We start from the raw sequence: 22,500 nt of genomic DNA, 5'->3' as shown, positions 1-22,500 counted from the left end.
CATCCTAAAACGAATATTTTCTTCTCTTTGATTAATCAATTTGTCATTTAGTTAAAAAAACACAAAAAAACAGCTGCCATCTTAAATCTTGTCTTTATGCTTTGTTGCACAATCTCTGTGAAAACTATTTTTGTGCAGACTTCTTATCATTTTGTCCAAGTTTTTCCTGTACAATGTGATTTCTCCCCCTTTATCTTCCTCGCGCACATGTCTGTGTTCTCTAGATATTTTATCATACAAATCAACCTCAACTGATAATAAGCAGACAGGTGTGTTCATTTACCCTGTAATAACATTCTGCTGTGGGTGACCCTGAGCACGCAGCTCACCAACAATGTGTGCATCTGTCCTTCCGCGCTATATGCATGTGTTTGCTGAAGGTCATCAGGAAAGATGAAGCGCACACACAGTATGACGGCAGCAAATGCTTACTATTCCAACTGTGAACTCGGGCTTCACTCTTCCTCCATCACCTGCTCAGCAGATGTTGTACCAATCCGGGCTCACTCTCCCTGACTGTCAATCTAAATCTAATCCCTTCTTTTCTTCCCGCCTCAGACAGGCTTCGGCAATAACAAGGTGTCAGGGTGGGTGTGGAGCCCGGTCGGCTAACACAGGTTGTTAATGACAATAACTACTTAATGGATGGATACATTTTATTACACGCTTGAGATTCAGCCGACCAAACTGCGCCGCGATCAGCATCTCGTATATCCTCCCCTCATCATATCTGATCAACGAACAGAGAGGTGATACATCTGCTGCGAGTGTGTGAGAAGCTCTAGTCCCTGTAGCACAAGTCAGTGAGTACATTAACATGCACACTAATGATTCAGTCCTAAGCTAATTAAGGTAGTTTCTCTGACAAGTGAAGCTGTCGCAGAGACGTCTTCCTGTGATTATCTTAATCAGCCTGGAATCTACTGCTTGCAGTTTAAGTGCGCTGCTTTTCTCTGGTTTATATGATTGTAAACTGCATATCTTTGAGGGTTTTGAATGTTGGTCGGACAAAGCATGCAATTTTGATGTGAATTTTTTCACTATTTTCGGACATTTTATAGATTCAACACAATACATATGTGTATCGGCATTCGGCATGAATGTTGACAGAAAAGCAAATTTAAAGAGTGCAGAAAAAAATGTTTTAAAAAATGTATTTATTTGTATTTTTCTTAAATCTTTTGATTTAGCTTATAATTATGAATTAATTGTCGATTGCACAATGTAATGGATGGAATAGTGAGACCATTCACGTTTAGATTGGATGGTTGGCTTTAACTATGCAATTCTGTCTGACTTGATTTATGGCACAAAATAAGTACGTCAACCCTTGCGCAACCACAACTTGAAGAGGATAGAGCTTTAATTCCCCTCGGCAGTGATCGTTAGCTATCATTAGCGATTGTTAGCTATCGTTAGCTATCGTTAGCTATCATTAGCTACTAAAAACCATCATTGTATGTTTTTGCAGCTACTTTCCCAAGTAGCGGAAATGGCAAATGCTGGAATAATCAAATGTTTGTGGGAAAAATAAAATGCGGTCTGTCCTGTGCTGTGTTGCCACATCTTTTCCGATGAAAAGTAGCTAGCTCTCGCTCCAAAAGTTGACATATGATGTCATGAGCAAACTGTGCATGAAGCTTATGCCGTGTTCACACCGGACGCGACAGAATTTTGTTGCGCAACCAGATTACATGCAAAGTCAATGAACAGACGCGACGGCGCGACATTTCCACCGGGCGACGCGAACAGACCGTTTGACGGTGGGCGAACTGAGCGAAGGACGTGGGGCGAAGTCGCGCCAGTTGAAATATCCCAACTCATCATAGTTGCGTCAGCCAATCAGCGTTGAGAATCAGCGTTGAGAAGCTCCACCCGTCACCACCGCCGTCTTGCCGTCTTGCTGCTGCTCCGCCAGAAGTAGCGCTGGTAGCGGCTTCATTCAGACGCTGTTGTGGGATAATATTATGAACCCAGGCACCATGAAGTTTGATGTTCCGACGTATGTGGAGTTTACACGACAAGTATAAAGCAGAACTAGTGGTTATTTCCATGGGGGATGGCATAATCGGTATTTGTTTTACGGAGATAAACCAGGCGCAGTTCCTGGAGGAGTCGGTGAAATTCACAGAGCTGTGTGCGGTAAGAGATAATATTATGAACCCAAACGCGAGGGCGTTTGATGTTCCGACATGTTTGGGACTTCCACAACAAGTATAACACAGAACTAGTGGTTACTTATTCCATAGTCGATACCGGAAAAGACAGCTCTTATGCCGTGTTCACACCAAAACAGTTGCGAATTTTCGCAACGCCACTTCGCCTATATCGCGCCGCAGGTGAAAAATTCGCTCTGTGTGGTTAATCCGTTTTTTCGCAACCATCGCTGGGGAAAGGGGGCGGGGCTTATCTCTGTGTCTTGAAAACATTTACTATTTCCTTCATCCACCAGGTAAATAACCACTAGTTCTGCTTTATACTTGTTGAGGAAGTCCCACACACGTCGGAACATCAACCGCCCCCGTGTCTGGGTTCATAACATTATCCGTAGTCGCACACAGCTCCGACTCCTCCAGGACGAGTGTCTGAATGAAGCCGCTTCCAGCGCTCCTTCAGCGGACCAGCAGTTTCATTCAGTAACCGCAGGACGGCGGTGATGCCGGGCGGAGCTTCTATCTCCGTGTTTGTGAAAGCATTTACTATTTCCGCCATTCAGCATTGAAATAACCACTAGTTCTGCTTTATACTTGTTGAGGAAGTCCCACACACGTCGGAACATCAACCGCCCCCGTGTCTGGGTTCATAACAATATCCGTAGTCACACACAGCTCCGACTCCTCCAGGACGAGTGTCTGAATGAAGCCGTTTCCAGCGCTCATTCAGCGGGCCAGCAGTTTCATTCAGTAACGGCAGTGATGCCGGGCGGAGCTTCTCAACGCTGATTGGCTTTCGCAACTCCGCGTCATGCGAATTATTCGCTGGAGTTGAAATATTTGAACGCCAGCGAAAAAGCGAAAAAGCGGCGTTGCGACGCCGTTTCGCTTCTATCGCGACGCCCGGCGAAAAATTCGCTTTTTCGCAACCTAACGCGGCTGTGCATTGACTTAACATGTAATCTGAACGCGCAAATATTTCGCAACTGTTTTGGTGTGAACACGGCATTAGAGACCCGACAGCGACCCCCTGCTATTGGCAGAAGAGCCGTGGACTGCGATTACTCTGAGCTACACTTGGAATTAATTATAATATATGTTTTAATATATTTCTTGCTTTTTCCCTGATGGTTTCAATTCGTCACTAAATTTGTCGCTAGTCGTAGCCTCTGAGGAAAACGATACGGTGCCAAAAATAATAATACTTAATAATAATAAAAGCTAGGTGGGAATTGAAAAGTTGTCCATTGCCATTTTCATTTGTTAATTTTGATTTCTTAAATTAAAGTTTAAATTGTTCAATGTATCATTATCAGAATATTTTCCACCGAAATATTAAGATCTGCTTCACGATGAGTTTTGGTGTGCACATGATATATTCAGAATTTTAAAATGTTTATGACAAATTCCTTTACAGTCATTGCGACGACAAATCTATAATTCTGAGTATTAAGAATCCAGAGCTTTTTAATGCTCATTAACCCACCTGTCTCCATACAGCAGTGGCTTGGTTAGACACTGTGTGCAGGCCTCGTGGAACCACTGGCCACAGCTTCCACACTGCAACATCTTCAGGTTCCACCTGCAGGCCAACACACAAACATCAGGACCCTTGAAACACATGAATGCATGCATGTGTCGAACATCTGCCACCAGACTTTTGTATTCATGCATAATTGAGGGTAGACTGAAGGCTGATGACTGCGGCTGACAGTTTTCATTTTCCTAGCTGAAATGTGTCTTCAGTTGTAAACTCCCACCGGATCCTGCTACTCATAAAGATACGGCGGTTTGGGAGTTTGTTTATTACTTATTTATGTGCCAGGTGGGCAGGGTTCGCCACATAAGCAAAAGAGCGCAACATAAGCGAAGGAGCAAAACAAAATTAAACACCGCAAATGCATAAAAAATTTTGATTGACAGCTCACCTAACAGTATCTGAACTGATACAGCGAACATCTCTCACATCATTCCAAGAAAGTCAAAACAAACTCAAAAGAAATCCTGCTAATACAGTTTGACACATGTCTGATATGCTGCATGCAATTTGCCAATAATCCACATGACGACTTTGACTTCGATGAGATGGTGCTTTTCGGAGGAAAATGCCAAATGTTAGAGGGCATACGCGAGCTGTACATCCAAACTTAAACTGGCCTCTGCGGTGTCACTCACTCTCCAGGTCCGGCGCAGTAGCAGTAGCACTGTTGCTGATTGGTCAGATGCTGCGGGTCCCAGTCCAAAGACGACAGCTGGTAGGGAAGCCGGAGTTTCATGAATTGCATTAGCCGGGCGAAACGTCCCCGCTTGAGCGCCCCGCCTCTCTGAAAACACAATTTTAGGACAGCACTGATTGGTCGGTGAACCCTCAAATCACTGTCATGTCAGAGCAGCGAGGGAGACGGATCGCATTCGGTGGGGAGAAAGCAATTCGTCTCATTTTATTGTAGGTCATCCGTGAGAGATAGTGTCCAAAGCAGAGGAAGTCTGGACAATGAGATATGGACGTTGACCGATTGACAATTAACCGGGTGCTTTCTCATCTCATATCTACAGAACTGGAGCACATGTGATTGATTGGCTTTAAATGTACTTCTCTCAACTTCAGCTTCATAACTATTGATTCTTCATGATTTCTTGGACACAATGTAGAACATCTAATATTGAAGTCAATACTGAGGGAATTAGTGTGCTTTCGCCCATTTTCTGCTGTACACAACATTGTCGTGGCGGCGAAGCCTGATATATTTGACTGGATGTCTCCCACATTACACATGAATGTTTTCTTCCCCCCAGAGTGTGAGACGGAGAGATTAGCAGCCTGACCTTGGTTGCGACTGCAAAGACACATTGCCGACATATCCACGAATCGCTGTCAGCTTCCGGTTCGATGGCTGGCGTGTGGCACTCCGGATGATAACCTGTAATGGGAGGAGGCAGAGCGTTTAATTTGTGTTTACAAGACAGACAGCCGGAGTGACGATAATGGCAGAGCGGCTCCGTGTGTAGTGATCTGCTGGTTTTGTCAGGGGCATGCAAAACATTTTACTTTACTATTAGCATCGAGGGAGCAGGCAGTATGTTTGTCTGCTTTTTCCCCCAAAAACAAACTGTCAGCAAACCTGTTAGTCTGACAGAACCGTGAAGACATGACGGTAAAATCTGCTGCCCTTTCCTGCTGCCTAGTGTCTGTGAAACTTCTTCCCACTCACACTTCGGTATATTTCATTGCACCCTTCAAACTTTTAAAGGCACAGTCTACCTCAAATTCAAAAATACATATTTTTACTCTTAGCTATTTATCAATCGAGACTGTTTAGATTGTCTAGTTCGGCCGTAGGATATTGTGAATTGTTGCAAATGCTTTTGGGATTTTGGGGAGAAAACTCCCTCTCCACTCAACAACGTGTTATATGTATAGTTACTGCACTTGGATGTGTTACCTTCAATGTGCAGAAAGATGTGTGTGTAGAGTTTGACACCAGACAGGTGGGTTGTTTTTTGTTTCAAGTTTTTCTGCTCTCCCTTTAAATCGAGTTTGATTGACATGTTTGGTAGCCAATGCACATACTGAAAATGGACTTTACAATGAAGTAGGATATTGTATCCAGGAATTCAACTTTTAAAGTAGATTTTTGTATTTTCATAGATTCTTGATTTGACAAAGGAGCAGATGTCATTTTTAGAATTATTTTAACGACGTAATTAATGCAATTTTAAACTTATTTTTTTGTGTTCTGTCTTAAATATGTATCTTTGTGGATTAGCAACAAGCTCAAGTAAAGAAAACTTGTGACATTTGAGCTCAATGCCTGTGGGCATCTCACTCATTTTTATTCTAGCCAGGATGTAACAATTTATTTCTATCATTTTCGATAGATGGCTTTCTGTTGTGTTTTTTTTTCAAAGAGCAATGCTGTTGTCTAGCGTACTGTGTCAAATCTTCAAGGTCAGTGCAAGAACTGGTGGAGATCCAGCGCTTGACAGCATATGATGAGGCGTGCTTCCTTACCGTGGCGACATTTAAGACAATTTATGAGGGGTTCTTTAAGAGGCGGCGCGTCGCAAATACAGCAAACTTCTTCCACTCCGGCAGCGACTAAGGCAAACAGAGATAGACAGAGAGAGGCAGGGGAGGAAGTAAATGTGAAAGAGGAAGACAGAGAGAGAGAGAGAGAGAGAGAGAGAGACAGACAGACAGACAGACAGACAGACAGACAGACAGACAGACAGAGAGAAAGAGAGAGAGAGAGAGAGAGAGAGCAGTCAACAGCATTAATTTATGTATATTGATTCACATCCTTGCCACCTCATTGATTTCAGTGTCTCCTGCACCCTTTCAGATTTCACTTCATTTGACGGGCGGATATTCAGCCTGGTCCTAACAAGCGTCCAACTTCCCCCTTCGCTTGATGTTAGGTGGAGTGGGGGCGCCATTTCCCTGAAGAGTCATTAATCTAATAAATTCATAAATAGACTCTAATATACCAATTACAACTCGCCGTGCCCCGATCATAATACTCAGAGCCCTCGGCATCATAACCTCGAACGTGACTGTAATTTCTCTCTTGCTTTTTCTTTTTTCTTAGGAGTCACAATTCAGAGATCCCGACAGAACCGGTGCATACTTCTTTTAAACCTGAAAAGTTTTAAGCTCACGGGCTCAGGCGGGCAATGAATCGGAAAAGTATTCCTTCAACTCTGTGGGCAAAGTTTCAGCGTGGAAACAAACACCTTTAGTTGGAGTGCAGCTGAAATTCCAAAACTCAATCTAAGAATATATTTTTTACCTATAAGACACACAAGAGATCCCAACAGAAAGCTATTTAACTCTTCCAGCTGAAGGGAGAGGGAAGGAGAAGAAGAAAAAAAAGAGTTCCACTTACACGAGTGAATGTCCTTCCTCAGCACCCAGAACTCCGAGTTGTCCTCAAATCTCACCAGACAACATTGCTTGACTCCATCTACCTGAGAGGGAGATAGCAGGTGAGCGAGAATGATTGACAAAACTAAATGGAAGTCCTTTCAAAAATCCAGGTGAACACACTCACTGACTCACACTCCACACACTCAGAAGTCTTTCTGTCACACGCACACACAGGCGCGCACACACACACACTCCCACACGCACTTACTCTTTTCACATTGCCGAGGTACAGTAGTCCATCACTCCATCGAGCCAACACATCATCTCCTTCACTTACTCCCCCCATCCTGAGGAGAGAGACAGAGAGGGGAGTGAGAGAGAGAAAGGGAGAGGAGGGAGAGCAGGGCTCATGTGAAATGGAAATCCGATTTATTCGCTGAATACTTTGCTGCCATTGCTGACAGAGGGGTTTATGGCCCCGGCGTTTCGGGCTGGCTCTCAGACAGGCGGGCTTCGGTGCAAAGGGGTTAACCCCCCCTCACACACACACACACACACACACACACACCCCTCACACACCCTCCTCCTTTTAGATCAGAGCATAGCGACAGCCTGTATCCACCACAGTGAAAGATGAGAGTGAGTACACAACCAAGAGAGCAAGACAAATGATTACTGCACACATGAAACACGCGCACACACACACACACAGAAAAAAAGAAGAAAAAAAACACTGCATGATGACTGCTGCAATACAGTTTGATTGAATGAGCAAAGATCAGTGTGCGGCTACTTGAAGCATGCATCCGCCAGGCACTTTGCTGTTTTCTTCTTCTTCTTCTCTCCCAACATCCTTACAAACTTGAATAGAGGCATGAAACGACTGGTGCGGGCATTATCTCTGCAAGCATTTGTTCCAGTGCATGCACTCAAGTCAAGACAGACGCAGGATGCACAACAGTGCATGTTAGCCCTTTTGTGAATCACAAAAAGGAAATCGGGAAAATTGCAACACAGTGAGCTGCGCCGGTGAAGGGTACCTGTCAAGTCGAACTCCTTTCCGTCGGGGTCACAGTGATTCCCGGACAGGCTGGACATGAAATGCCCTCATCTGCTGTGGATCTCCGCTGCCCAATTACTGCCCGCTCGGATGCGCAGCCTGCGTGTTTGCAAAAAAGTGGATGGTGTGCATGTATGTCCCTGTCTGTGCCAAGCGCGTGTGTGTGTGTGTGTGTTTGTGTGTGTGTGTGTGTGTGTGTGTGTGTGTGTGTGTGTGTGTGTGTGTGTGTCAGTCAGGCGAGGGGGAGGAGGGGAGGGGAGGGGGGGAGGGGGGGGGGGGGCAACTGACTGTCCGTCCGTCTCCCAGCCTAGTTTGTCCGTCCTCCGCGATGCCGTTTCGTCATGTTCCCGTCGCCCCCCCTCCCCCGCTCCCCCCTGTCCCCCCCTCCCCGCCTCCACCCATTGATGCTATTAAGGCGGGTTTTGTCAGAGCAGCGCCGGAATCAAGCCGCCAGAGACGCCATCATCCCTGCCTCTCGCTCTCGACCGACTTGTTGTGACGCAGACATAAAACACCGAGATAGAGTGGGAGGGAGATACCGATGGAGAGGGGGGTCCGGAGGTGGAGAGAGAGGGAGAGTGGGGGGGGGGGTCGTTCGCGGTGAGAGCACCTTCCCGTCTGAGAGACTGACCCTAAATTGTTGTGACAAGGTGGGATTGTGATGTCTGGCAGCGGGAGGGAGGGACGGCGGTGTGTTAGAAGAAAAAAAGCCAGAGGAAGCAGCGCGCGCAGCGGCGGGGGCCAATTAAGTGGCCAATTAATGAGTTTAGCCGCCTCATTAATTGGGCGAGAACAAGAGGGACCAGCCAAGTTTAGGAAAGCCGTGGGGGAAAGTTTTTAAACTGAGATGCCCGAGCAAGCAGCGCCGAACACTTAAACTTGTCTCTACCAATTTAAATGATAAGGCTCAGTCTTATATCAAACTTAAGGAATGTAGGTGTGTGTTTCTTTATTAAAGGGGAATTTAGGGGCGATTGGACATTACCAACTCGTCTGATGTATGAGGCAGGTTATAGAATGTCACTTATGATATCACAGCAGACTTGCATGCAGGTATAATGATCTCACTAATATGCATCACATAAATTATCAAGGTATTTTTTTTCTTTCAACAAATTATGCCAAATTTAGAATAACCTTTCCAGTACTCGGTGCTCCAAACGGGATAACATTTGGCTAACCACATCTGCAGGACAGATGTGACATCCAAAGAGGGTCATCTCCACTCACAAAGACATGCAGGCTTTAATTTAACGTGTGATGGAAAATACAAAACAAGTATGGAACTGGTTACACCAACTCAAGCCATAAACTATGTGCCACAGACAATGCAGACTGCTACTCCCAAGATCCAGTCAGAAACCAAACATGACCATTGTTGAATGTATATTAAGTGCCAGAAAACACCTTTACTGCTTCAAAACAAAGGCAAAAAACTGCCCTAACAGAGTCACAGACACATTATTTAATTATAACAATGCTCAATTAAGGCTGCAGCAGATTATACTCACAGTTAAGTTGCTTTGGAAGAACAGCACGTTTTGGTTCCAGGCGCGTGTATCCGAGCCAAGGTTTTGTTTGTTTATTTGTGTGTCTTTTCTTGTTTATTGACGTCTTACACATTACTCACACCAGTCAAGCGTGTGGCAACACCGCCGTGCGGTTCAAAATGGCCTCTGGCAGATTAACAAGTGGTGGAAGTGCCAATTCCAAGCCGCCACCACTAGGTGGCGAGCAAATACAAGAACAGCGACTGCAGTGGAGTCGGAGAGATGTTCAGGGTCATTGAGTTGAGACCGAAGAGACCGGACGAAAGGATAAGATGTGATCAGATAGTAGGCCCCCACCTGCAGGGCAGGACCAGGTGGAATGTAACTGAGGACATGCATTCAAGTACTGTACTCATTTGTGAGGCACTACTTTACTTAAATATTTCCATTTTTCTGCTATGTATCCTGCTGCTCCACTGCATTTATTTGACAACATGAGTTACCAGATACTTTGCAGATTAACATTCTTAATACAATAAATAAAACTACAGATCAGGATATAAAGTATCAAATTGGCCCCACATTAAACAACATGAAATCACTAATTATAATGCAGTATTATAACACCTTTTATTCTGAAATGGGTCCCATTGTGCATAAGTATTTTTGCATCTTTAAGTATATTTTAATGCTAAAAACTACTTTAAATACACATTTGAATGTGGAACTTTTACTTCTAAGAGAGTTTATTTACATTGTGGTATTGCCACTTTTACTCACAGTAAGTAAAAGATTGGAGTACTTTTCCACCACCGGGCAGGAAGTGCTAAAGGCCTCACACAATTTGAAATGCTGCAGAGTTGTTTCTCTTCAGGATTCTAAAAATCTGCTAACATGAAAAGAACACAACATCACTCACTCACTGCATGTGATGAGAGGTCATCTTTGTTCATCAGTGAAACACGCAGTTTCAACTGTCCAAAATGTGCATGGCCTTGGATGGTCTTTTGCTTGCAGTCAGTCCCACTCAGTTGAGGTAGACAATAACAACAACAAGCCGGTCCGTTGACATGCAGAGAGAGCATCAGCCAATTAATCAAAGATCGTTAGGAGAGTTAAGCATGTTCGGATCAGTGTCATGAGATGTCATGAGACTCAGGGGCGTGCACACACACACACACACACACACACGCACACACACGCACACACACATGGTACTGCACTATGTTTGGACATCCTTGTAAAGCTTGAGAGTTTTAGAGCCACAGAAGGATGACATTTTTACAAAGTGATATTTCTTTGGGATGGGTGGGTCTTAGTTAAGTATTGAGATACTTTACTTCAGTAAAGGTATCAATACCACAATGTACAAATACTCCATTACAAGTTAAAGTCCTGCATGCAATTGTGTCTTACAAATAGGTAAAAGGGCTCATTAAGCAGAAAAATGCACCTGTGAGTGTTCTATTAATATACAGTATACTATGTTAATGGTGTATTTACTGTTTACGCTGCATTTGACTGTGTAGATGGTCAAGGCGGAGCTAAATGTACCCTTTATATATGTTGGGTCATTTTTGGGTCATTTAATGATGCTCATCTTTTTTATGCATAAAGGCTATTCTGCAAAGTAACTGGTGATTACTTTATATCAGTCAATTAATGAAGAGTAGTAAAAAGTGCAATACTTGCATCTCAACTGTTGTTGGGATTAAAAAGGAGAATACTTGATGCCTTTAGGGTTATTACAAGTAAAAGTAGTAACACCACTGTGTAAAAATCTGTTACAAGCAAAGGTCCTGAATTCAAAATCTTTCCTTGGTAAAAGGACATCAAAAATAAAGAAAACTTAAAGTTCTAAAAGTAAAAGTGACCATCATTCAGAATAATATTACTGGATTATAACTATTGATGATTTATTGTATTGGTGGAGCTAATTGTAATTACTTTACATACTGCCTGGTAGTTGAACCCCAAATGATACATCAGAATTAGATGTAGTAAAAAATGCATTTGCCTTCAAAAAGGCACAAAACTATAAATTAGCATTGGATAGAAATACTGATAAAGTTAAAGTATGTTACCTCAAAACTACAGTTGAGTTAATGTTCGCCACTTAGTTTCTCTCCACTGAGGCAAGTTTATTTGAAAAATAAATGAACGTTTACAAGAACAAACTACGAAAAAAAAGTGAGAAAGGCTCTCCCAAGAGCCAGGTTGTCCGTTCTGGGCTGCTGTAGAAACATGGCGGTGCAACATGTGGGACTCAATGGAAGAGGACCCGCTGCATTTGTATATATATAAACAGCTTTTTCTGAGCTGACAAAAACATAACGATTCTGAGTTCATTATACGCCAATAACCATTTATGCCAATTAATCCCGCTCAATACACTGTTTTTTAAATTAAGTTAATTCAAGTTTATTGCCTCCACATGGAGCCAGTGGCTAGATGCTAATGGTGCTCACAGCAGGAACAGTGCAAACGTTTATTTATTGCTTAATATTTAGTGTTGGTGTAAACAAGCACAGCAAAACTAAAATGCACACGTGGTGGAGCTGCTATGTAACATTAAACCATCACGTTAGACTGGTTATAAGAAGGCGTTTAACAAATGCCAGAGCAACTCAGATTACAGTACACAGAGAAAGAGAAACATCCTGCTGTGCAAAGGTAGTTATTACTACACTTCCACTGTACTATGAGCACACAAATCCTTTGTTAAATCTTGTGTTATGAAATTTTATAATTTGGTATTTTAAAATAATGCAAACAATGTTCATCGTACAAAAAGCTAAAAAAGGGATAAAAAGATGTATCTCTGAGTTAAATTATGAAACAACACTAACATAAATGTAAGAATGGTCAACTACAATTGTTGGTTTTCAAATTGTTTTTAAAGCTTGTTTATGAAGCTATTTTTGTGTGAATTAAATATCTTTTTTTCTTTTCTTTTTTTCTGTTATATATAATTAACTTGAGGGTTACTTAATTGAAAATAACTATGCTTACTATTATGCATTATGCTTCATACCTATACCTTTTCATATTGTTTACTAGATTGTATATGTACTTTACTCATTGTTTTGTATGTGATGACTGAATAAAACCCTTATACTACTACTACTATGACAAATATTTGACATGATACTCTGTATTTCCAATTTAACATATTCATATTTTGTATATATATATATATATATATATATATATATATATATATATATATATATATATATATATATATATAAAACATATTCATATTTCACATATTCGCCTTTAACATATAGTCATGAAGTTAATTCTGGGTTCTTGATTGTATGGTTATGCTGACATTTCAGAATTGGTTAGGTGAGGTGAAGAGGTTACAGGTTTAAGGACTGTCACTTGGAACAAAACAAAAAAAACGCGCGTACTGTCTTGCGTGTGTGTGTCCGCGAGACGTTCGTGCGGAAACGCGTCAGTGCTGCGAATGTCTCCCTCTTCCGTCCCCGAAGTCACATTACCCCGGAGGAGCGTCGCATTGGAGCCGGAGAGGGACTGTGCTGTTGCCTCAGCGCGGAGAGCACAACATACAGGAACTGCGACGTCAGAGGGAGCGAGAGAGGGAGGGAGAGAGAGTGAGAGAGAGAGAGGGGGGGAGGGAGGAAGGGAGACAGAGAGAGAGAGAGAGAGAGAGAGAGAGAGAGAGAGAGAGAGAGAGAGAGAGAGAGAGAGGAGGAGGGGGAGGGGGAGGGAGGGAGTTTGCGGCTTGGCTAGAGTGCGCTATCAGCTGCTGAAGGCTGGACAGACGAGTGGCGCGGGGACACCAGATAGAAAGGGAAGGAGGGAAAGAGAGAGAGAGAGAGAGAGAGAGAGAGAGAGAGAGAGAGAGAGAGAGAGAGAGAGAGAGAGAGAGAGGACGGAGACTCTCTCGTCGTAGTTGACGGTGTCGGTGGTACAGATGGGCGCGACTCTCCTCAGCTGATCCAGCAGCAACCAGCCGTCACCCGATGCTGACTGAAGCCGGCCGACCACAGTTGGATAAGCCACATCTTGCGGATGACACTTGCCCATAAGTAAGTTGAATTACCGCAGAGCTTCCCTCATTTCTCTTCCTCTATCTGGCTCATTTTATCGCCTGTTCTTTTAAAAAAAAAACATTTCCACGGCCTTCATGTCACTGAGTGACTCATGTAGGAAGCAAGTGTCACCATTTGTCACTCGAGTGTTTTGATAGGGAGTGCCATCACGCACAAACTTCTACAGCCCTCTGACGGGCACTATTATCATCATCATCATCATCATCATCATCATCATCATCATCATCATCATCATTTACATTGTGTCAGAAGCTATCATTGGGACGGTGCATAACTTTAGCACCACCCTATGGCAGCATTTATTGAGCTGAAAAAAAAGAGCATTACGGGGTGTGACTCGACTGTAACCTAGTTACAGCTGTACAGTGTGTGTGTGTGTGTGTGTGTGTGTGTGTGTGTGTGTGTGTGTGTGTGTGTGTGTGTACATTATATCTGCTTTGGTCAGAGCCAGTGAATAGCAGGCATTCAGACCTCTGCATGGCCGTTGGTGAGAGCATACACTGCACTGTGTGTAACTTGTTTTCCCTGCAGGCCTGCATGTGTAGTTTCCTCCTCTCATGCTGACTGAAAACTGGGTTATTTCAGCGAGATCATAATGAGCCAAATTACAAAACCTACAGGAATGGTAAACAAGGGTATATACAAGTGTTGCTCCAATGCTACAGAGCTGCACAAAGGAAAGTTGGGGTGTGCCAGGCTGCCAGCACATTTGTATATCTCACTTGAGGCTCTTTTTTAGCCCCGGCTCATTCTGAGGCAGAGCTGTGAGAGTCGCTGGGGGTGGGGGGGATTTCTCGAAGGAAATCTTCGCTGGGGCGGAACTGTCAGCAGCGGAACTGTCAGCAGCAGGCTCTTTACGGCATTAATTATGTGGCCTTTCAGCAAGAAAAGTCACAAAAAAACTAACAACTGCCTAATGCACTACCTGCACAACAGAGTGGGATAATCCATAGGTCTCATTTCCATAGAGCTTGTATCAGCCTCTCCATCTCTCGTTCTCTCTCTCCCTCCTACACCTCTATTCCGGCCACAGTGTTTACTGGATGTCTATCTTCATGGCAAACCAGATACCAAAGCGTGGAAAGGGAAATGGAAGGAGGGGTTGCTATGCAAATCCTGACCTGCAGTGGGGCGCAACTAACGGGTTAAACAGGATGACCACGAAAGGGCCTCCGAGGTGCTTCTAACTTACAGCTTTCATTTAAAAATGTCTCGGATCGCCAAATTCAAACTTTTGCTGAGATGTTGATGGAAAGCAGGTTCAGAGTATTCATTTGCTTTGTATCGCGTTCAGCAATACGTGTACTGGCATGAGTTTTTGTTCCGATTCGGCTGGAAAAAGTTCAGTCTGTCCATGTTATCTACTTATAGAAGTTTAAAAGTGTGTCTACCAGGATGAGGAAAGTGCAAGTTTACTCATATAGTACCTTTCAACAACAAGGCAATTCAAAGTGCTTTACAAAAGACATAAAAAGACATTGAGCATATCAGCATCGAATAAACTTTTAAACACAATATTGCACAGAACGAGAACGATGGATTGTGTCTGCCGTTACTGACGGTGAGAGGAATCTTTCATTGTCACAGGGAACAGGAGGAAATTTAGCAAGCAAAACCGGTTTCAATGTTCATGTGGGCACCTGATTGTTGGTTTAAGACAGACCTATCCCTGAAGGCGAGATATAAAATAAACAAAGGGTTTGTATGGAAAGAAAGAAATAGCATTCAGGAAGAGTAAAATAAAATAGAAAATTAAAATGAGCTGTGGTATGGTAGTTACAGGTATGGGGTGCTATACAAACAGACCCTCTCCATGTTTAGTTTTGACCCTGAAGACAGAAGAAGAACTCACAGCTCGTGACTAGTTAGTCACTGTACATACTTATATACACTTCATATACACTGCACATACTTGCATTTTTGCACTTTCTTTATTGTTTAATCCCCTAAATGAATACGCTCTACTGTTTTGTTGTATGTATTGAGTATTTTGCATTCCTGATATTTTTTCTCTTTTTTGTGTCTTTTATGTAAGTTGCTTGCTACTGTGACAAACTCATTTCCCCTTGGGGATAAATGAAGTATACATCTATCTATCTATCTATCTATCTATCTATCTATCTAATGTACAGTAGCAGCAGATCACACATGCATTTCAGTACCTAAACCCATCAGTGAGTTATAGACAAACAGTAGTCATGTTAAATGTATTGTTTTAAAGACAGGAAGCCAGTACTCTCTTGTTCTTAGGGAGTTATCTTTGAGAATAATAATAGTACACATTATAATAACATATTGTCACTCATCTAATCCCAACAAAGTCTCAAGATGATTTCCTGAAACACTTCTCTTCTCATATCCTCCCTGTCCGTGGCAGCTGGCACCATGCTCCCCCGTAACATGCACATGCGAGCAGGTGGTTATGACCTGCCGGGGGTGGAGTCAAGCGGCGTGCCTCTCATTGGCTACCGGCCCTTGCAGCCTGACACACCGAGCGACCAATCACGGAGGGGAAGCTGTGGCGGCGGCAACGAATGGGAAACTTCACAGGTGAGTGTTTCCCTTTCCGCCTCCTTGAAACACATCCATCATTTTGCCACTTGTGCGCCATGCAGAGAGTGATATGGAGTTGATTTCTCATCGCTTTTGTGCAACCCCACTTTATTAGTTTTTCTCCTGTTCAAGCAATAAAGCGACGCGGACTCTTTATTTGTCGCGGCGCTCCTGGTCGACACAGCTAACAGAAATTAGGATGGCCCTCTGTGAAACCTTGCGAGCTGAGCTCAGTTACTAGTTTCCTAAATAAACAGCAGCGGTCGGCTGGTTTCCAGAAAAAAAAACCTTGAGGGAAAGAAGTCAGTGTAAAACAGACAGAAATAGATGAAGATGGCATGTGTGTGTGTTTTGGTTAAGTGCGGTTATTTTCCTCTAGTGCCAACACGATGCAAAAATTCCACCTAAATCTTCGGTTTGTGACCAACTATCTAACACCTAATGTCGTCCCCATCAACTTTGGCGAAACACTATAGTTTCCTGCCAATTAGCCAATGTTAGCATGCTAACAATTTAAACTAAGACAGTGAACATGGTCAACTTTACACCTGCTTAGCATCAGCGTGTTTGCATTGTCATTTAGCTCAAAGCACCGCTGTGTCTGCGTTTGTTTTATTTGACCTAGCGGCCAAACCGTGGAACTACAGCCTCCGGGTCCGTTGTGATGAAGCCACGGGGCTAAAAGATTCTTATGCTCGGAAAGAGGCGTCTGTAGCTCAGCGGATAATATATTTTTTAGGTAAATCACCTTCCCAGTACGAATCCTTAATGTATCTGTTGTTTAAATCATTAGGTCTTACAAGTTGTAAAATGCATCAGTAGTCAAGTTATTTTCCTTCCTCTGTTCATGTGAATGAGCTGCCGCAAGCAGCCTGGAGGCGAAATTAGCGAAAACGCTAGTGCGCTCGCTCCATGGGCCCAAAGTATGTGGAAGGATTTTGGTAAATTTATACTCGGAAGTCAATCTTATTTGCTTCAGAACTGAGCAACTTTCATAGCAGTGAGCCTGAGTCTTGTTTAAATGTATTTTTTAACTTTTTCAACTCGTACGCGGTTCGTCGCTGAAATGTGTTGATTCGGCGATAACATCCGTAAGATGGAATTTGGTTGAACTGAAGCTAAGGAAGGTTCATGGTACACAAGCATTTCCCACGATCCTTCACCCTCTGTTAATGTTTAGTGACTTGATAGTGAGGTTTGCTGAGCCTTATCAGAAGCTCTTCAGATTGTTGAACTTCACACACAGTTGGAGTGTTTTGAGGAGTAGTAGAAGTATTTTTTTGATCTCTACACATGAGTTCAGGATTTATTATCTCTTGCCCCAAACGTCGTACCTCAACTAAAGCAATAAAATAGTAATAAATGATGTTTCCTGAGTCATGATGACCTACTGACCAACTCCTTTGACCCAACCACACACTACCTGCTCAAGGCTCTTTGGTTTTACTTTACAAGAAACTCCTCGCAGCTAAAAACAAATGAAGTTGCACTGACCCGCTCTCCGAACGAGCAGACTTCCTCCGTGCTCACGTGGTGGCTGCTGGACCTCGCCGTAAATTATTAATGCTCCGGTTTGGCCGGTCGATGTGGTGTACACCTGCTCTGTCTATAAACAGTATCCAGTATCACATGCCGTCTCCAAGGACGGTCTGTCGAGTGTAATCCAATACGGCCACTTGCTGATTTTTTTAATGAGGGAAACTTAGTTTTGTGAGTCAGAATGCTTGAAGTGAAACCCTCGAATGAACAATGACGCGGCGAAGTGAAAGAAACAACGTGTGTTTTCAGGTTCAGTTCTATTGATTGAGGTGAAAATAAAGCCTGAAACCTTTATGGTTCATACAGATAATATATTTTTGCATTTTTTTTGCCCATTTTCTTCCCAAAAGTACATAAAGATTGAAAAGAACATACTATTTTAAATGCAGCTATAAAAGATTGGACCACTGAGATATAAATCTTAACATGATATAAATATTAAGTTTGGTTGAACTATGTTTGAGAATAAAAGTCTTATCTTCTCTTCACTCACCGCTTTGTGACGATATTCAACAATTACACAGCAAGAAATCCATCACAGAGAAAGCAGGATAAACCTCATGCAAATACAGCTGCAAGTCTTTTGGAACAAGAGGCCCAGCTCAAGTGCATGGGCTCTTATTTCATGAGAAGAGTCCTTTTATATGATTTAGTCCTTTCAATGAGGGTACATCTTAATATGACAGCATACAATTCCTTAGTGAACGTAAATAGTTCAGAAAAGGGCCTTACTTGTTTTAAAATGACAATGACCCCCCTGCAGAAAGACAGGTCAACGAAGAAATGCCTTTTCCATTTTGATGTGGAAGAATTTGACTGGCTTGCACAAAACCCTGACCTCAAGCCCATTCAATTATCTGGAGCACCGACTGTGAGAATCCAGGTTGTGCTAGAAAAAAAACATGTTGTCTGACCATGTTGGAAGGTGAAAGTGTTCATAGTTGTTTCCGAACGGTCACGCTTGAAGGCTCGGTGAAGAGCTGGCCAGCCGTCGTCGAGAAGGAGGGAGACGCGCTATCATTTCAAAGTGGGCGTGACGGAGCGCATCTTTAGACCGTCTTTCCTGGAAGTCTTTCATCGCGTTCTACTTGGTTGCACGCACGAACAGTGAGAGGAATAGTTGTGTCAAGAATGAACGAATGAGCTCTGGAGAAAAATTCAAAGGTGGGAAGGTGTCACGCCGGAGCACTAATGGAAGAACCCAAATGCACGACCCGAGGCAGAGAGTAAAGTTCACAAGAATTCCTTTATTGATAAAGGTAATACTGCAACAGGATAGAGTCTCTGGAGAAGGACCGCCGAAGGTTCTCCCGATGTAACTGGGGAGGGACTGAGGCCGGTCGGCAAGGCTCTGACCCGCTCTGGTGAGAGCAGCTGTCTCACTCCGGGGAGAGTAGAATCGCCAACGTAAACAGTCCAGGGTCATTCACAGGAAGGCAGTCAAACTCGGCAGAGGTACAGGCAGGGATCGGGCTTACTCGGAAACGAAGGGACGTCAGAATCAGAACAGGATATCAGGCAGGAAAAACGCTGGTAAGTTGACTCACAGGTGAAGAAAAACGAACTGGCAACGAGACAAGTGAAGCACCGAGTATATATACACACTGGGAGGGGAGTTAACGAGACACAGGTGAAACACATCAGGGCAGGGAGAGGTAATCACACATGAGGAAGTAAAGACAGCAGACATGACACAGGAGGATGATTTCAAAGTAAAACAGGAAGTGACAAGACAACAAAAAAGCACTACCGTCTAGTGACGGTTGTGACAGAAGGTCGGATTGTCGGTTTCGGTGAGTTGCAGAAATTGAAGCAGAACCCCCTTAACCCATTCACAGCCCAAAGCCTCAAATACCGCGGCTTTGGTCAGTGGCACTTAGCTTCAAATTATGATGCTCTACGTAATCTTTTTAGAGTCAGTTTTAAGACATGTCAGTTACATGCATAGCGACTTTTCAAAATAAACTTCTATATCCACAGGAAGTTTAGTTTAGGTAACAAATCCACTTCGTTAGGTTTAGGAAAAGAGGTGTTTCGCACTTACACTTACATATATTAGTTGCTCTGAGCTCAAGCAGTTTTGATGGAGTAAACTGGAGGTTGGAGCCAGGCTTTATCGCCTAACATCAGTGACACTAATTTTCTGAATGGCTGCAAATCCCTGAAGCCAGGTTCCAATACCTGGTGGAAATCCTGAGACTAGAAGAGTAGACATGGTTATAACAGCAAATGAATGGCCGTGGTTTTGGAATAACATTCACCCGTGGGTGTAATGTTTTGGGGTCTTCCACAGACGATGGCTGTCTAGTTAACTGCTGTATGTACCCATAAACCCACTTTCGACGAACAGGAGCAAGTTAACAGCTGTTATCTCAACATTTTAGTGGAAAACACTCGCTGAAGTGAATCTGAAGTGAGACAGGTTAAGGCAAAGTTTGCACACGGAAAAAGTTGACTATTCCTGACAAATTAACTTGCAGAACATCACAGACTGATGATATCTATCAGGGTAATCACATCCAAGGCAGGATTTTTCTTTTTCTTTAAGAGGAATATAACAGCTTTGACCTGAATGCCACAGAATCTTACTTAAAAGAGAGTAGATAACGGGCTCCAAGGGATACACAGATGAAAGCGTGAGAAGAAGAGCAGGGAGAAAAATAGGAAGGAAGGGGTTGGGGTTGTGGACCACTCAGAAGAGAAAAACAATGATTATCTTTAAAGAAAGCTTCAGAAGATGTATGTATGACCCCCTGTTCAGTGGGAAGACTTGTGTGGAGTTGTAACGGTGTGTGTATTTGTTCAAAGTCAAAGCTTTTCGGCCAAGCGGAAGTCCAGCGATAAGGATTTATTTCAGGAAAAAGGTTGGAGCTGGATGTTTTTTGAGAGCAGAGGGGGTGAAAATGGAGAGTTGGCTTCCTGCCCCGTGCTTTTTCTGGTGCCGTCCAATAGCTGACGTAGTTGTTCAGGAGGAGAGGTTGACGCAGCCTTCGGCTTGTGATGGAAGGAGAGGAAGAAAAATAGCCCAGCAACACAACAGCATGTCCTGCTTCCTGTGTTTGTCTACACTTATTATGTACTTCCTGCATGCAGCTGGGGGGGCTCTTTTCTCTCAGCTCTCCTTTAAGAGAAAGCAGAGCTGAAGGTCCTGAGAGAAGATCCCATCTTTGAAAAGAACATAAACAAATTGTCACAAAGAGCAAAAACAATGGTACATATATGGGGAAAAATCAACAACAAATAGAACTTGAAAAATAACAAAATAACAGCTGCAGAGTCCTTTTTTTCGTGCCACCCACCACGAGTAGCCTGTAATTATGATGCTTATCCGCCAGCCTGTGTGGCAGCTGAACTCCAAATTACACATCCATCTATTACACTTTTAGAAAGTTCCTCCACAGAAGAGGCTGGTTCCTCTGACCCAGATTCAGCCCAAACTCAAACTCAAGGGATAAACTTTCTTCTTATCTCAATATACCAGCCCTGTCTGGAATAAGGAAACATTAAAGGCCAGACACATGACCAGTTAGAGCTTTAATGGTTTAATGTCTAGTGATTGTCCTCCCCCTCCTCCTCCGCAGTCAAAATAACACTGTTGTATCATAATCTTGTGTGGCGTCGGCCCTTTAGTTCAGTGTTTTTCAACTTTTTTGGCACACCAGCACACCAAAAGTTACAAAATGTCACATTGTAGCATAATACAGCATATATGCTGACAAGTTGTCTCTTGATTTGTTGATATTTACTCAGTGTGAAACCTGGGCCTGTTTAGATGAACACAGAGCTGATATCCACAGAAACACAAAGCTCTTCTTCAACAGCTCTCAGTCTCTCTCTGTTTTTAGTTTTTATAGCAGCCATTCTTTAAAAAAGCTCATCTCAAACAGATATGTTGTAGATAATAGGAGCAATGTTGAAATTGCTCTGTTTGCAAGAATAGGGAACTCCTTGGCAACAGTCAACCAGAAACTGCCCAAAGGCAAAGCTCAGCTTTAAAACATGGTCCTGTCTCAGTCACGTCCTTTCCAAAAACTGTTGCTGAGCTATACGGGTCCCTAACCCAGTCAAAGCATTCAGTGGAGGTTGAGGGGAAATAAAAAAACAACTTCTCCTCAAGAGTTTTTAAGTGTCTTCCTATCATCTCACACAGTGCAGCAGTGTTGACATCTTCTTGCCATTTCTGGGTGAGGGGAACATGTCAAGATTGGCACTTTCAACATGTTGTTCCCAGAGATGCACTTTTGCACGATCTATTTTGTCTGTGCTTGTGAGCAGGTTTTCATTTCGGCCTTGCATTCGTGTGTTCATTTCATTCAGGTGCTGAAATATATCCGCCATGTATGACAGCCTTGCACACCACTCATCACTTGCGAGCAGCTTTGCATCATCAGACCTCTCATCAGTCAAAAACACTTGTAGTTCCTCCGCAGCTCATATACTCTGCTAACGAAGCCTTTAATGCGCCCGACCATGGCTGCTGCTCCATCAGTGCAGACACTCATACAAGTTACCCGTGTCTCAGTTTGCGTGCGCAGGCGAACAAAATAGTCCCTGTTCTCTTGCTGTTCAGTGACGGGTGTTTGGTCTCGAGATGATGTTTCAGTTTGTTGTGACCATGGCACTGTTTGCTAGCTTTTACACGGGGAACCTTCCATGCAATTACGAGACCTCTGGCCAGCTCTACTTCTTCTTCGTCCTCTCATGCTGGACCGAGGGCTGACTGGACTCACTAACTCCTCCAGGGCTCGCTGAAGAT

At 43.3% G+C, this 22,500-nt stretch overlaps 2 protein-coding genes across 2 annotated transcripts in view; one reads left to right on the top strand and one right to left on the bottom strand.

Moving 5' to 3' along the window:
• The window catches only part of phf1 (PHD finger protein 1), a gene marked incomplete at both ends in the record, with an annotated part of 21,087 nt that extends 13,721 nt beyond the window's left edge, over positions 1–7,366 (bottom strand). Inside the window, 6 exons of the mRNA XM_079227464.1 lie at positions 3,640–3,735; positions 4,329–4,477; positions 4,980–5,074; positions 6,166–6,252; positions 7,040–7,121; positions 7,289–7,366. Coding sequence (XP_079083590.1) covers positions 3,640–3,735; positions 4,329–4,477; positions 4,980–5,074; positions 6,166–6,252; positions 7,040–7,121; positions 7,289–7,366 — 587 coding nt within the window. The remainder of the gene's footprint in view (positions 1–3,639; positions 3,736–4,328; positions 4,478–4,979; positions 5,075–6,165; positions 6,253–7,039; positions 7,122–7,288) is intronic.
• Positions 7,367–13,415: 6,049 nt separating this feature from the next.
• Positions 13,416–22,500, top strand: part of rgl2 (ral guanine nucleotide dissociation stimulator-like 2) — a 31,880-nt gene continuing 22,795 nt past the window's right edge. The window contains exons 1-2 of the mRNA XM_079226884.1: positions 13,416–13,628; positions 16,030–16,202. Coding sequence (XP_079083010.1) covers positions 16,038–16,202 — 165 coding nt within the window. The 5' untranslated portion in view covers positions 13,416–13,628; positions 16,030–16,037. The remainder of the gene's footprint in view (positions 13,629–16,029; positions 16,203–22,500) is intronic.

The sequence above is a fragment of the Taurulus bubalis genome, assembly GCF_910589615.1.
Source record: "Taurulus bubalis genome assembly, chromosome: 12".
Classification (NCBI taxonomy): domain Eukaryota; kingdom Metazoa; phylum Chordata; class Actinopteri; order Perciformes; family Cottidae; genus Taurulus; species Taurulus bubalis.
The sequence above is the reverse complement of the archived record's forward strand: the minus strand, read 5'-3'. Positions and strand labels throughout refer to the sequence as shown.